The sequence below is a fragment of the Medicago sativa genome, chromosome 1 (assembly GCF_051527215.1).
Source record: "Medicago sativa cultivar Bolivia chromosome 1, Bolivia_mono, whole genome shotgun sequence".
Lineage (NCBI taxonomy): Eukaryota > Viridiplantae > Streptophyta > Magnoliopsida > Fabales > Fabaceae > Medicago > Medicago sativa.
The window spans coordinates 2883278-2899850 of record NC_140749.1 but is presented as its reverse complement, the minus strand read 5'-3'; the positions used below and the strand labels follow the sequence as shown (position 1 = coordinate 2899850).

General features: G+C 31.4%; 2 protein-coding genes across 2 annotated transcripts; both read left to right on the top strand.

Moving 5' to 3' along the window:
- On the top strand, positions 1–1790 carry LOC146951734 (uncharacterized). The gene is made up of 4 exons (XM_085754637.1): positions 1–447; positions 704–766; positions 868–942; positions 1116–1790. The coding sequence occupies exons 1-4, from the start codon at positions 133–135 to the stop codon at positions 1584–1586; spliced, it is 924 nt and encodes a 307-aa protein (XP_085610763.1). The 5' UTR covers positions 1–132; the 3' UTR covers positions 1587–1790.
- A 9900-nt stretch (positions 1791–11690) lies between these two features.
- On the top strand, positions 11691–12906 carry LOC146951733 (uncharacterized). The gene is made up of 4 exons (XM_085741437.1): positions 11691–12017; positions 12112–12174; positions 12286–12360; positions 12457–12906. The coding sequence occupies exons 1-4, from the start codon at positions 11691–11693 to the stop codon at positions 12904–12906; spliced, it is 915 nt and encodes a 304-aa protein (XP_085597563.1).
- Positions 12907–16573: the final 3667 nt, after the last annotated feature.

Below are 16573 nucleotides of genomic sequence, written 5' to 3'. Positions count from 1 at the left end.
ATTTCCCAAATCTTCTTCTTCTTCTTCTTCTTCCGTTTTTTGTGAGCACACCAAAACACTCTCTATCCTTTTTCTTCTTCTTACTCATTTTCATCACTGTTTCATCAAAAAAAAAAAAAAAACAGAGATACTATGAAGCTAAAACAGAGACAGAGAAGTTACGATGTTTTGGATTGGTCAGAAAGTGAAGTTGAAACTGCTGAAATTCTTGCTGTGTTGTATTATCGTTTCTCTTTGCTGAGTAGTGTAACATACTCATGGGGGTGTAAAAAGCAGAGATCTGCAATTCAAAACAACCCTTCTTCTTATGGCGGCGCCGCCGTTGTTCCCCCTTCTTCTGATGCCGGAAAAGCTCAAGCTTCAAGTCCTGCTACTCCTCTTTCATTTCCAGCCACTGAATCCGATGAGAAAACTAAACCTTTCAAAAACAAAGTTTCTCTCAAAAGGGTAATTTTTCTCTGCTTTTTTGAATTTTGTTGTTGATTGTTTTGTTTTTTTACTTTCTTATTGTTCTATGTGAATAATGTATTTCTGGTGTTTTTTATTTTACTTTTTTTTTTTGTGAATTATTTTTTTCTGAGTTTTGGTTGATCCACGATGTAGAAAAATACACAAGTTTTTCGGTATATCAGTTACGGTATTTTATAATTATTTATTATATATTTCTTATCTGATTTTTGGGTTATGGTTTTTGTGTCAACAGAAGAGAGAACACTATCTTAATATGATTGAAGATTTGACCAAAAACAAAGACTCCATCAATCAAGTAAGTTCATAGGATTTTGTTCATAATTGTTTATACCCAAATTGTTTTTTTGTTTTGTTTTTCCTGATTTTTTTTTTTTTTTATATTTGAAATGAAAATAGGAGATTGAAAATGTGAAGCGTAACTATGAACAATTGAAGGAGTACAATTTGAAGTTGAAAGCAAAGCAAAAAGAGGTAAATTTTCATGTACTTTGGTTTTTTGGGTTTCTAGGATTGCTTTGCTTTGCTTATCCTTAGTTTATTTTTCAATGAGATCCATATTTGTTTGTTTTATATGTGTTGGTTGAATAATCCATATGGTGGGTCCAATTTAGTTTTTTGATTTATGGAATTTGCTATTTTTACAGCTAAGTATTAATGGTCCCAAAGGTGAATACAAAAACCTCAATTTGGTAATTAATCAACCAATTCAAGTCTCAGTCAACTCTTCAAATTTCACTGTTGAAAATGAAGAGAAAATGAAGGAACAAATAATAATGGAAATACCCAATCTTCATAATCATAGTAATTTTGGGCTTGTTCAATTTCAATGTGCATCATCTTCTAGCAATCCAACGTTGCAAGTTGCATCTTCATCAGTGGGTCGTAACAGTAACATGGGCCCATTAGCCATTCCTGATCTGAACTTATCCATTGAAGAGTCGGTCCACGTGGACACATGTCAACCGTTGGATGAAGCTACATCAAATAATAATAATATGGATTTGAGTAAAGTTATGGCAGCTCAAGCAAGACACAGAAGGATTCAGATTTTCAGGCTCAAGAAACCCGTGGTGGGTAATAATAATACCAAACAACGCCAACCTTCTTATAGATAGTTATTTATTTATAGTCACATTTTATTTTTGGTACAACATTTTATTTTTATGTATTATTCCTTTTTGGTTTCTCTATTTTTAGAAAATTTATATATGATATGGGATATTCATTATGAGTACAATTATTACTTGGTGACAAAGAAATTTTGTAAGGTTGGATTGGGGTTTTGCTATGTAGTGTACTACAAAAGTAAACTTGGTGAATCTTGGTCAACAAAATATTTTTAGGAAATGGGGTAATCTTTTTGTAGTAGTGTTCGAGATTCTAAGTTATTACTCCCTCCTGTCACTATTATAAGCAAATTTTGACTTTTTAGGTTCATTCAATAAATGATGTATGTGGTATACAATGTAGACCACATACATCATTTATTGAATGAATCTAAAAATTAAAAATAGTGACCGGAAGGAGTATGTGAGAACTCGATTTTGGTTTGGAAGCAATCGCGCATAATGTGAAGAAAAAGGTATTTTAAGAGAATCTAAATAGTACAAATATTCTTGTCAAAAATCACTAAAATATTTTGGTAGCAATTTATGCATATATTATTATATTTAGTAAATTTTTATACAGTCATTTTTTGTTTGTTTTTGAAACTCGGTATCTGACTCAAAAATCAATTAATTCAGAAAATCAATCACATTGTTCGTTGGCAAAGATTAATTGAAACTGGAGTATCTGAATTGAAGATCTAGAAATGAGTGCGCCTTAGATCACAAGTCTAAACCACTCTTAAGTTTAAATATGTTATGGTAACTTTCTCCATTGATTATGTTTAAAATCATGTTCTTATATTATTTTTTGTGACTAGAAGGATCCGAGTCCCATACGCACTATGAAGCAGAAACGGATCCCTTATCTTCTCGTGAGGCATCTCTACCCTGTGTTGAAATTATTTATTCAGTATGATAAAAAAGTTCTATGGATGAACCTCATTCCAACGACAAAGGTTTTCATGATGACGTCGACCACCAAAGCTAAGAGACATGTCACACAATCGGGCACCTCAACAAGTGCTTCTCATGGAATATGGAGGAACATCATAACCACAACAAACAATAAGAAACTAGTTTATCTAATTCCACATTGGCAGCAAAAAAAACCACTGGAGTTGGGGACTATAACGATGAAGAATTTCTCATTGTCGATTACTACACTCTCTTTTTCTATAACGATGAAGAATTTCTCCTTGTCGATTACTACACTCTCTTTTTCTCGCAGATTAATTTTGATCCATCCAAAAAAACCAGGGCCGTCCCTAAGAATTCAGAGGCTCGGCTCTGGGAATGAAAAGAGGCCAGTGATAAAATCAAAACATATATTTTTTTTTAAAAGAGCAATGTTCTATTTATATTTTTTAAAAGATAAATACAAGGTGCCGTATACATGCGGTACACCCAAATGTGAAAATGACTATCGTATACACCCCACCTAACACCAAAAGCAATAGGACCTAATTCTCATAGGCCTAAAAGGCTAAAACAAGATGACAGAAAATGAATGGGGGTATTAAAAAAAAATTGGAGTGCAGTAGTACTAGTGGGGTATTTAAAAAAAAAATTGAGGTCCATGGCTGGGGGAGGCTCAGCTCTGTTGAGCTGTTTGCACCCCCAGGGACGGGCCTTAAAAAAACCACAAAACAAAATCTTTGTACCACCATCAAAAGCTAAGCTACCATCGAAACCACCCGATAAAATTACTTACAAACACAATGAGTCGCTCGTTGTTCCCGCTTGACTCGATTTGCTGAGTTTTTTTCCACAATATTTCTCTGTTTTTCGGCATAACAAGATTTCTCTTTGATTCTAATGACATATTCTCTCTATGTTATAATTATTTAGGCTAAAGTGCACTTTTCCCCCCTTAACTTTCAAAAACTTGTAATTTTGGCCCCCTAAGTATGAAAACTACAATTTTGTCCCCCTAAGTTTTAGCCCCTTTGCAATAATAGTCCTTTTGGTCAATTTTGACCCAGTCAACACCTACGTAGCATGCCACGTGTGTAAATAATAAATTAAAAAAAATAAAAAATGCCACAAAATCATTTTATAAATTAAATAAAAAAAAATATATTAAATAAAAAAAAATCAGAAAAAATTAAAAATTAAAAGGAAAGGAAAAAGGAAGAGTCCCCAAAATCCAATCCATGATCAACGAACCTAACCTTAACTACCACAAACAAATTGATTATCTCAGCAAATTCAACTTCTTTTTGTATTGTGTTTTTGGCCTTCAACTTTGTTGAAACACTTGCTACTCTTCACCTAGGTTCCTCCTCTTCATGTCAGCAACCGGGGCAGTTCTTTTTGCTGTGATTCTTGCCTAGAAAGCTTGGTTTCATACAACCTGATATAATCAACCGATTTCTCCAAACAAGACCACAACTATATTGATGAATCTATCTTCAACTCATTTCTCCAAATAAGACCGCAACTCTATTGATGAAACCATTAACTCTTCAAAAACCAAGAAAAATAATCTAAAAACTGAAAAGGTGAATGAGAAAGGGGAATAGGTTATATTACCATGTCTGGGGATTTCAGATTGTAGCTTCGATTGACAAGAGGTGAGAAAATGAAACCCTCAATTGATCAGTTGAAAGAACGACACAGTGTTGTGATAAGGGCTTCGTCGACGACAATGACGGTGGTGCCGAACGAAGGTTGAAAGAACGGCGCACTGTTGTGATAAGGACTTCGTCGGCGACGGTGACGATGGTGCCGAACGAAGCAGCAAAGAGCACGGTGACGGTGAGGAGGAAACGGAAAAGGAAAAACATTGTCGATGGTGGTGAGGAACAAAACAAAGGTGAGGAACAAAGGTCGATGACAGTGAGGAGAGGAAGTAGTAAGATCGTTTTAATTTTTAATTTTTTATGATTTTTTTTATTATTTAATATATTTTTTTTATTTATTTCATTTATAAAATGATTTTGTGGCATTTTTTATTTTTTTTAATTTATTATTTACACACGTGGCATGCCACGTAGGCGTTGACTGGGTCAAAATTGACCAAAAGGACTACTATTGCAAAGGGGCTAAAACTTAGGGGGCCAAAATTGTAGTTTTCATACTTAGGGGGTCAAAATTGCAAGTTTTTAAAAGTTAAGGGGGAAAAAGTGCACTTTAGCCAATTATTTATTAAATATTTATGACGACCGAGGTGTCAAGTTTTGGTTGGTTGTGCCAAATTTAATTTGTTGGTCAGATGACCAACTAAGAGCACCCACATCGCCTGCTCCTTTGGGTGGTATCACACTGCCCAATGCTTTTGTGTCATAATAGCATGGATAATTGGCATTGAAATTGAGTAGTTAAACAAGCCATTGTAGTAATGCATTACTACGATGCTTTTCGTGCATTTGTCTGACTTTGGGCACATTTTGTATTGCTTTTGTGTTGTTTTCTTTTAATTAATATTTTATATTATTAAAGTATATTGTAGTTGTAAGATAAGTGGGGCCCATTTTAGAGTTTCAGAGGAGTGGTATGGATATTTAGAAAGGGTTTGTCTATCCTGTGCAATATTGCAAATTTGCACATGTTAAGGATACTAAAAGAGACAATTTTTTATTGAAAATCACAATTGTTTATTAAAAAATTATATATTTAATATAAAATACACAAGTTCCAATACAAACTTACTACTTTAAACTTATTAACATGTGCAAATTTGCACATGTTAGAAAAACCCATTTAGAAAATGTAGTTGAGTGGTTTAAATAATTGGAAAGTGTGAAGTAATATAATGTATTATGTGGGACCCATTTATACCACCCATATGGGTGGTATGGATGTGGGTGCTCTAAGAGTTGCTCCTGGGTGTAACATCCAAATTTATTCAATTAAAGTTATTAAACCAAAATCCAACAGTTCTTCAGCAACTATTAGTAAAAAAAATGGTTCCTCAGCGCAACAATTGCAGGACTCACAAACCAAGGCCAGCTTTTTACAAGGTTAGAGAGAACAATCACTTTCACGAGAGAACAATCAATTTCATCAAATATTTATGATATGATTAAGCAAAATTTATATAGCAGAAATTTTGATACGATCCAAGTTATAACCATATGAACCAGAACCAACCCTCATTCATGTCAATATCACTTATCAACCTGAAAGTAATAGTAATATATAGTTTAACATTTTTGAAATTCTTGACCCTCTTCACGTGGCTTTCCTGATATATAAATTCAAGAATGAAATCACAACAAAAACAAACATTGGTTTTTAGATGGTTTAGTGCATTTACATAAATACAATTCATATCGTGTAATGCATCCGTCAAGTCGATCTTCTATTATTTTTAATTGTGTATTAGGCTAACATATTTTATTGTACTGTTGTTGGGATCAATCATTGTTGAATGTAGTTTAAAGTAAAGTGATAATTTATCTCTAATAAAGGGTAAATATGTAAGAAGAAAATATAAGAAAAAAATGTTAAACCAAAATATAAGAAATTTACAATATTTTTTAAAGTATAAGAAATTTTTTATGGAGGGCAGGCACGGATCCACGGCAGAGTAAAAGGGGGCAATTGACCCCACTTAATTTTTGTTTTTTTAAACCAATAATCATATATTTATATTTATAAACCCCACTAGAATAATACTATTGATCCCGCATGGTTTATTCATTCAACTAATGACAAAGTATAAAACTTAAATACTAGAATAAATTGATACAAAAGTGACATTAGTTGACGTGTTACACTTTCGATACAAAGTTAAACCATTATATAAAGCTAGTATATATTTCTACGGGAGAAATATTTTCATGGACACAATCACAAATCAATATCTTCGAATGAAATGAAAAAAATTAAAGAAAAGATATTTAGTCATATCAACTAACATTATTTAATTTTATTCTGTTTAATATTTTTATGATTCTGTGTGTGTGCCCATATATATTTATTTGGATTTCTGTCCAAGCAAGTATATATCATTTCTATGATTCATTGCCATTTGTTGTATGAGAGGTGAATTTTTTAATGGTTGTCTAGTAACAGATATCAAGAATGATATATTTGATAGTGTTGAGAATGAAAAAATCATTAAACACTTTCAATATCTAACTTCTTAATGATAATGATATTATCATTTTATCTCCTACGCTTTATATATATATATATATATATATATATATATATATATATATATATATATATATATATATATATATATATATATTGATGATAAATTACATTGACCCCGCTGATCAAAATTCCTGGATCCGTCCCTGATGGAGGGGCCACATTTTTAAGATATAAATATGAGAAGTGTTAGCAACACTCTCTTTTGAACACTCTCTATAGCACTCACTCCTTTATTGGGTGAAATCAATGTAGGACCTACACTTTGGAAATAGAACCCACATAAAGTGGTGGGACATACATTGATTTCACCCAATAAAAGAGTGAGTGTTAGAGAGAGTGCTCAAAAGAGAGTGTTGATAGCATTCCTCTATAAATATATACTGTGACAAAAATAATTACAATTAAAGTTATTAAAGTTGTAGTTAAGCGGTTTGTTTGTTTCTATGTTGCTCCCATAACTATGGTTTGATTCTTGCATTACAATATTTTCATTGCATTTTTTGTTTAAAAAAAATAAAAAAATACGAGTCAAAGCTAAAAATGAACAAAGAAAGAATCAAACACACACACACACACACACACACACACACACACACACACACACACACACACATATATATATTAAAAATGATTTTTTTTTTAAACTTTGGGGACCCCTGGTTCCGCCACTGAACACCACCTTTCTCCTTCTTCAGTAAACCACAACTGTGTTGTTAATGTTGGTGGTTTACTGAAGAAAGTTGAGATTGATGTTAATGTCTCCTTTCTGCTTGTTAAAGTCGAGGCTTCGAGTCTTGCTCAGAAGCGCAAAAGTTCAAACAAAAAAGTTTCTCTCAAAAGTGAATTAAATTATTTTCCTTTCTTGCTCAATTTTCTGTTGTGTTATTTGGCTTCTTTGTTTATGCATTTGTTGATTCGCGTAATTTTAGTTTTAGTTTTTTTTTTTCTTTTATACTTCTTAATTATAATTTTATTAATTTTTTAAACCCAAACAGGCGACACATAAAATGAAGCAACACTATGCTATCCTGAAAATTTACAATTCGATCTTGAAAAAATGGAAGCATGAGGTAATACTAAATTAACGTTCCTCCGTTTTTAGGACTTGTTTGTTTGTTTGTTTGTTTTTCTTTCTTTTTTTTTTTTTTGGTGCAAAGAAAATATCTTTGCAATATCTTCTTAGGATTGATATCTTGAATCGAATATGACCTGATGGATGACAAAAGTAATTCTCAAGAAGTGTCATGTTCTTAGAATTGGATTCGAACAACCGACTAAACTAGAAGAATCATTTATCATATCGTCCGATTGTTTTTTGTGTTTTGTTTGTTGGTTTATGAAAATTGTCATTTATTTCCAGCTATTAGAAAGGGGATTAAAAATTGGAAAGAAAGTACAATTGGGTCAATCCAGTGGTTCAGTCAACCCTTCAAAATCAACAATTAAAAATGAAGAGTTCAAAGAAACAACATCAACAAGTACAAATTCAAATGCAAATGTTTGCCAATCATCAAAATCAGAATTATGGGACGAAACTTATGTTGAATTGGGTCACAATATCAACAGTGAAACCAATGGTATAATAGCTCTTCCTGATCTAAACTTAACAACTGAAGAGTCGATCCACGTGGCATCTTTTCAACCGTTGGATCAAAATACACAAAATCAGTGGCGGATCTTGAGATATTTTCTTGGGGGTGCCAAATATTGTTAGAATATATATAAATCAGTTTCAAAACATTTCCAGAATTATGTGTTGTTGTGGTGGTTTACTTGCTTGAGTGTTACTTGTATAACCTCGGTTCAACTCCCGCCAGGATATATTTTTTTTTAATATAAAACATTTAAAATACAATTGAAATATAAAAAAGAGAGTATGAGAGAGTCGAACACACGCCATCATATCATAAAAGCATCTGGAGGGTGTCTGACCACTACAACAACCATGAAGCATGTAAAATATTATGATTAGTATGTATTTATAGAGAAGTTGGGGGGGGGGGGGGGGGGGGGGGTGCAGTGGCACCTGGGGGTCTCAAAGGAGATCCGCCCCTGCACAAAATAGAGCTATTGGCCTATTGCAGCAGCTCAAGCTAGGCAAAGAAGGCTTCAGAAATTTAGGCTCAAGAAACCTTTTGGAAACAGGAGTAAACAACATTCATTTTGATGTTTATTTTATTTCCTTTTTAGTTTCCTCTCTTAGAAATTCAGATATGAATATTGAATATTATGTTTCCTTTTTAGTGATGGATAGTTAAAGAAAAAAATGGATATGGATTATTGGTCATTACTAATTAATAGTATTGCTTGGTGCCAAAGAAATTCTATTTTGACGTAATTTAAAAAAAGGTTATTTTTACTTTTGGTTCATATAATAAGAGCAAATTTGAGTTTTAGTCCCAAAACAAAAATTGTCTCAATTTACCTTTGTAAAGCTAGAACCCATTAGTTTTAATTCTACGTTAACTATTGTCAGCAATTTAACCCATGACTCGACATCAATTTAGAGACATGGCTTGATCCACGTGGCAGAATAGATGATTAGGACATTACTGGACAAAAAAAGAACTATTATCAAAACAAAAATGTAAAATTTCTTTTTCCCATCTTCTTCCTCTTTTGTTTCTTTTTCTTATTCTCTAGAACTCAATACTCCTCCTATTGTCCAAATCCAACAAATTGCAAAAACCCCAACACTGTTTTTCCTCTTACCAATGAAGAAAATAGATCCATCAGATTGATTGATTACTTTAAAAGACGTCTTATTGAACATCATATATCATAACTACTGTCACACAATTGACTTATGTTCATATGATTATGTTTGAGTATATCTACTAATAATATATTATGAATGGAAGGGAAATATAAATTACCAATAGTTCCTGAATCAATGTTCTTCCCTCTTTTGGTTGCCTTCAAAATCCACAATGTCTTTCACCCATCATGTTCCGTGAACAACCACTAAAAGTTGGAAAAAACAGTGAGGCGAAGGTTTTATGATGTGGTTCGGTCCGGATTGCATATAATTTTATCTTTAAATTGAATGAGTTTTTGTCTCAAGACTGATCCAATCCACAAGACGAACACCCCTAACTAATAGTCGATAACACAATTGATTATAGTTAAATATCTAGGTGTTTCATGTAAATAACTACAAAGATGGTAGATTTTTCATTGTTTGATAGAAATTCTAACTTAATTTAGTGCGATAGAACTCAAATTGTAATTGATAGAAATTGTAATTGATAGGGATGTCAATGGGTACCCATGGGTATGGATAGTATGATACCCGTCCCCGCCCTTTTGGATAAATATGATACCCGTGTCCGCCCCGTACCCTCGTGGGTACCCACTATACGGGTACTCGCGGGTATTGAGTATCCATGGGTATTCATGGGTACCCATGTGTATTTGAATTTATTTATTTTTTTGTACAAATAATAACTTTTTTTAATTACCAAAAAACTTCAACTTTTACATAAATCATACATAATCAATAGAAAATTCATGATTCTTACATAATCCATATGATATGTTTTTTGATGTGAATGAAGTAGAAACGGTGAACTTAATAAGATGAATAAAAAAATCAAAAGTAAAAATAAGTTATTAATGAAGAATCTTAGGTGGACGGTAAAATTTCCATCAATAAGGTAACAACTAATAAGATAAGATATATAAGGATATTTTGATAATTTACTTAATTTATTATCGGGTATGAGTACCCGTGAGTATGAGTACAATCAAATCTGTGTTCGTATCCATATAAATAATTGATTTAAAAAGAAAGAGATGATATGAAATTTCTATCATAATTGCAATGTTGTTTCTCTAGTGTTTCTTTAGAAGGGACTCAATTGTCAATACCCTTGGAAGAGACTCACTTCTATTTGTTTGGAATTTGTGATTTTGTTTGCAATACAACATTTTTTTTGTCACAACAACAATAACAGTAAAATAATTTTCTCTTTAGGTGGGATTATACTCGAAAAAAATGATTTTGTTTGTGTTTGTCGTAAACTGAGTTATGTTGGTAATGCAATGACACCTCTTCAATACTATCAAGAGGGTTGCTAAATACAGCGAACATTTGTCTCACGAATGCCTATAGCGACTGCATTTTAACCGTCAGATCCTCCTTTAATACAATAAAAGGGTGGGTGGCAGATTATAAGGAAAGTCAAGTACAAGCCTTAATATCCTATCGTGATTACTTCGGGAAAACACACCTCGCGATAAGTAGCTTTTCCCTACTATCCATGACACCAAATTGTAATGCAAACACAAAATCCACAACACCAGCCACCAAATTTCCGTCTAAAGGCAAACTTTAAATAGTTTGAAGACAAGCAAGTGGGCTAGACCACCGGTCCGAATATACTAAATTCTTATTCCTTTTTTTTTTTTGGTTACACTATTCCTTCTTTCTTTGCTAATGAACCAAAACTAACACAGTCGTTTTATCCGATCAACGACCTCCCCAACATTAACGACTTTTCCGTCGAAAACAATATCATTATGTTCCAACTAAATGCACCAAGTTGTCGTTTTTTTTAACAGTAACATACTTTTTTCAGTAACAATTGTGAAAAAAACAAAAAAAATTGATTGTTTTTTAAATATTGGTGCGTATTCTATTTTCTCAATATAATGTATCTTTTTGAAGGGTTTCTCAATATAATGTAGAATAATATATTTAAACTAAATCTTTTCAAAAAAATAATATTAATGTAAAATAATATATTTAAACTAAATCTTTTCGCTTCTTAAAAAAAAACTAAATCTTTTTTAAAAAAATATTTAAACTAAATATCAATAAACCCTAATAATGATACGTGTCAAGAGCCAAGGAATGTGGATTTAGAAATTCCTTGGATTGATTTGAAGCAGCGACACACAAATTGATTTCTCTCTCTATCGTCTCTATAAATCTTCACATTCAACTCTCTCACACACACTTCCATCAAATTCAGATCTTAACCTTTTTCATTCAACAGAAAGATGAAAAGAGACAGCAGAGATGAAAGAACAAAGAAAACACAAACTACTTCTTCTTCGGAGTGGTCACAGAGTGAAAAGGAAGTTGCTGAAATCATTCTTGATTTTCACTGTCATGTTGGTTTGTTGAATAGTATACCATTCAGTTGGCGTTGCAAAAGAAAGAGAACCGAGGTTAAAAACAACCCTTCTTCTTCTCCGGCAATTCAAAACAACCGTGATGTTAATGCCGCCGCCAGCGATGTTGTCAAAGTTGAGGCTACTAGTTCTGAAACTGAATCAGACGATGAACTCAAGCGATATTCAAAGAAGAAAACTTCTCTAAAGAAGGTATGAGCTTGTTTTCTTTCTTGCTCAATTTTCTTTATCAGTTTTCTGTTATTTGCGATTTCTGATTTCTAGGGTTTGTTTCTTGTGTCCAAAGGAAAAAGAATCGCCTCTTGAAATTATACAAGAATTGACAGAGACCAAAGATTCAATCAGACAAGTAAGTTAATTTTTGTTTCTTTGTTTTTTGCTTCTTTTTATTTTATGAATTTGTTGAGTTGTTAAAATTGTTTTTCCCATGGTTTTTTTTTAATGTTTGAAATCGAAACAGGAGGTAGAAAAAGTGAAGCAATACTATAATAACATGAAGAGTTACAATTTGAACTTGAAGAAAAAGAAGCAAGAGGTAATACTAATACTAAACTAATCAATTTTCCTATGTTTTATATTTTTAGGTTTTTTGTTTTATGTTTTGGTTTATGAGAATTGCTATCTTTTGCAGTTGCTATATAGTACTAATGGCCCAGAAACTGCATTACAAAACCCTAATCTGGAAATTGGTCAGAAAGTACAATTAGGTCAATCTAATGGTTCAGTCAACCCCTCAAAGTCAAATACTATTGAAAATGAAGAGTACAAGAAGAACCAACTCCAACAACAATTTCAAATGCAACTGCAAATGTTTCCAAATCATCAGAACCATAATTATAGACCTTCCTCTTCTTCTGTTACATTGGGCATCAACATCAACAACAATGATAATAATGGCCCAATAGCTCTTCCTGATCTGAACTCAACAGCAGAAGAGTTGATCGACGCCGCCTCATATCAACAGTTCGATGAAACTACAACAAATAGAGTTATGACAGCAGCTCAAGCTAGGAAGACAAGGCTTCAAATTTTCAGGCTCAAGAAACCATTTGGAAACAATAGCAAACAGTATTTAATTTGATGTATATTTTATTTTATTTTCTTCTTAGTTTCCTCTCTCTTTTAGAAATTCAAATGTACTGAAAAGGAAGTTTTTTAATGCATAATTTTTTTGTGTGATTTAAACATGGTATTTTATGGTATGAAGTTATTGCACTATGAAATGTCATAAGAAATTGACACATCTGGTTTGTTAGGTTTGATTTGCTGAGGGCTTGAACAAAGTTTAATTTTACTTTTAATAGAATAGATACTGTTTACTACTTATTGTTTTATTTGATTTAATTTTTTAATTTCTCTTTGGATTCATATAAAACTATGTACATTTATTAATTGGAAAATGCTATTTCTCTAGAAATATAGCATTAAGAATTTTTCAAGACACAACAGGCAAATTTTAATTGCATGATTTATTTGTTCACTTCTTATTTTTCAGCCACACCTCCTTGAACTGTGAAAAATAGTGCATTGTGATTAGCTGCTCTTTATTCTTGAAGAATTGTTGATGTTATTTTTCTAGAGATATAACATTTTCCTCCTTCAACAATCGTCAAAGCTAACATCGATATTGATTTAATAAATTTTGACCGTATACTCTCTAATATGTAGAATTATATTTGAAAAAAAAAATCAATTACGTAAAATTGAAAATTTGAATTTTCTGTTATGTATGATTTTTTTTTTGTAGATTAAAACAATAATTAAAACAACTCAAAACATATCATAATTTATTTTCAGTTTTGTAATATGTAAAATGTGAATATTAATTTTTTTTATTATGTCTGAATTTTAGTCTAATTTGTCATATATATAAAATGAAAAATGGCACTTGTTTCTAATTTTTATTATGTAAAATGAAAAAATGTTATTACTAACTATATTTCCATCTAAAACATACTCGTAACATGTATGAATTTTAGCATTTGTAAAAAAAAGTATGAATTTTAGCTACATGATTTGTTTGGTTATGAATAAGGGAGAATTAAAAACAAGGCTTAAATGCAGTTTTACCAAGATAAAGACAAATATATTAGTCTATTAGGAAACCTTATATATTACTTGATTTACAACAACATTATTTTCATTCATATCTAAAAAGAACCCTCAACCAAAATAGACTCCTACAAAAATAAGAAAAGAAGCAATAAAATTTCAAATAAAGAAAATATTATCAATCTTGTAACAAATAAAAATAAAAATGTTTATAAGCAATGCGAACAAAATTTATTAATAATTGACATAAATAATTTAATAAAGACAATATCAAATAAAATACCTTGTCAAAAAAAAAAAATCAAATAAAATATTCTTGTATAAGTAATTGGCATAAAAACATTGGATTCTTAACTAAAATTGTAAGATAAATTGAGTCATCCCTAATTTTGTAATTCTAACAAATCAAAAAAAACGTGACGGTTGTTACATTTTAATTGGTTTGAAGATTAAAAATTGACAGCAGTGATATAATTTAATTTACTTACTTGTTAACAAATATGCGTGTCTTATTGAGAATAATTAGATAACTGTGTGGTAATCAGTTTTTTTTTTTTTTTGTAATAAGTAGTAGAAGTAGACATAAAAAATCCAACAAATAATAGAAAAGTGTATTTGAGTTTTTACTTTTGTTTGGTAGATGAGTAAAAAAACTGACAAGTAGCACACATGAGTGCACATGATCGTGCCATAGTAATACCATCATTCCCGCTTGATGCATACAGTGAAGACTTTCAATTGCAACTGTTGCGCCAAATGCCCAACAAGAACCTAAAAAATATATGATTAGAAAAATTTAATTATGATAAATTACTCTTAGTGGGGTCTCAATACCTTTATCACGACATGGTTGTTGTATTGCTTTGTAAGGATATTGTTCCTCCTTAACAATACCATGAAGCACATACTGAATGACCTTAATTTATAAAAGCATCACCATATCGTATAGAAGCTGCTACTGGTTGCTTTGTTAGCGCAGTCATTAGTTGAGATTGATTTGAACGTGAAGTACGTACGGAAGGTAGTTATTCTTACTGGGGTCTCAATAGCGTCATCATGACAAGTGTGTTGTATGGCCTTGTACGGATGCTCCTCCTCCTTAACAATACCGTGCTCAAGAAAAGGCCTTAATCTCAGAACCTCCTTGACACCCATGGCTCTTTTTGTCACAATCAACAAGTAGTTGTGGTGACACTTGAATCAAATCGAAACAAGAAGATGGAAGATCATCTTTATCGGCTATATTGAAAGAAACTGGCTTGTAGGACAAAGTTTCGATTGGGGGGTCATCTTCCAGTAGGCATGTAACAACATCTTCATCCTCATCTAAACTTGAAAATTGATTTAAGCCAATAGTGTAACTATGGTTACCTATGAAAGAAAAAAAGAAAAGTGATTATTTAATAATGCTATCTATATCTCATAATCATAATCTTACTCTTAATTGTATCTTACTACTGCATAAATTTTAAACTTCTTTTAGGCATAATACATTAGGTGCCAATCTCTGAAACAATTTGAAACTTCTTTTAGGCATACTATTTGACTTTTATCCAAAAAAGATTTTACAATGTTTTACTTTCTTTATAAGTTGTTATTTTTAGCAAGGTTGGTTCTTTAATGGTTTTCTTATCTGCTCACAACTACACCGTACTTATTATTGTTGTCTTTTCCCATAATTAAGTGTCATCGAATGTTGACTCTCATTAAGTTGTGTGTGAGCGTGTGCGGGAGTGTGTGCGGGCGAGCGTGCATGTGTACTATTATGGTCCAAATTTTCTTATGAAAATATTTTTATTTTAAATTAGGGTCATATTAACGAATACCCCAAGACATTTGTTAAAGAAACAAATATATTAAAAAATACTGTAATATTTTTTAGACTTTTAAATGTTGACTACAAAAGTCCAAAATAGTATTTTTTTTAGACTTTCTAAATGTTGACTAAACAAGTTCCCTCTCTAAGATTATCTAACCTTAGTTCACTTGGAAAGTTAACAAAGTCTTACTATAGTTAATTTGATTAGTGTAATACTTAAAGTAGAATGTTTGTAAACCTATTGAACCAACAACTTGACTAAAATAAAATTTTAAATTAAAATTTCACCCAATTAGAAGAAAGGACAAACCTTTGTTGATCAAAGGGCTATTTAACCTTAATTAACCTGGATAGTTAGTGAAGTCTTACTATAGTTCATGTTATTTGTGTAATACTCAAAGTAGAATGATTATAAATCTAATTAACAAGTAACTTGACTAAGATAAATTATTAAAATGAGTTTTTATCCAATTAAAATAAATTATTAACATGAATTAGGGTTATCTAATTACCATAGTTAACATGGATAGTTCGTCAAGACAATTAATTTGATTAGTGTAATATTTAAAGTAAGATGATTATTGACCTAATTTACAAGTAACTTGACTAAAATAAAATATTAAAATGAGTTTTTATCTAATTACAAGAAAGGACAAACCTTTGTTGATCAAAGAGTTATCTAACATTAATTAAATTGTGTAGTTAGCAATGTCTTCCTATAATACACAACAAATGAGAACAAGACACTTGCTTTTATATAGACTCAACCCCTCTTTGGCTTTGAAATGAAATGTCTATTAGAGATATAGTTTACTTTACTTACAAGTAGTATTAGTCCTATGGTAGTATATATAGTTGTAACCATTACTTAAATTCT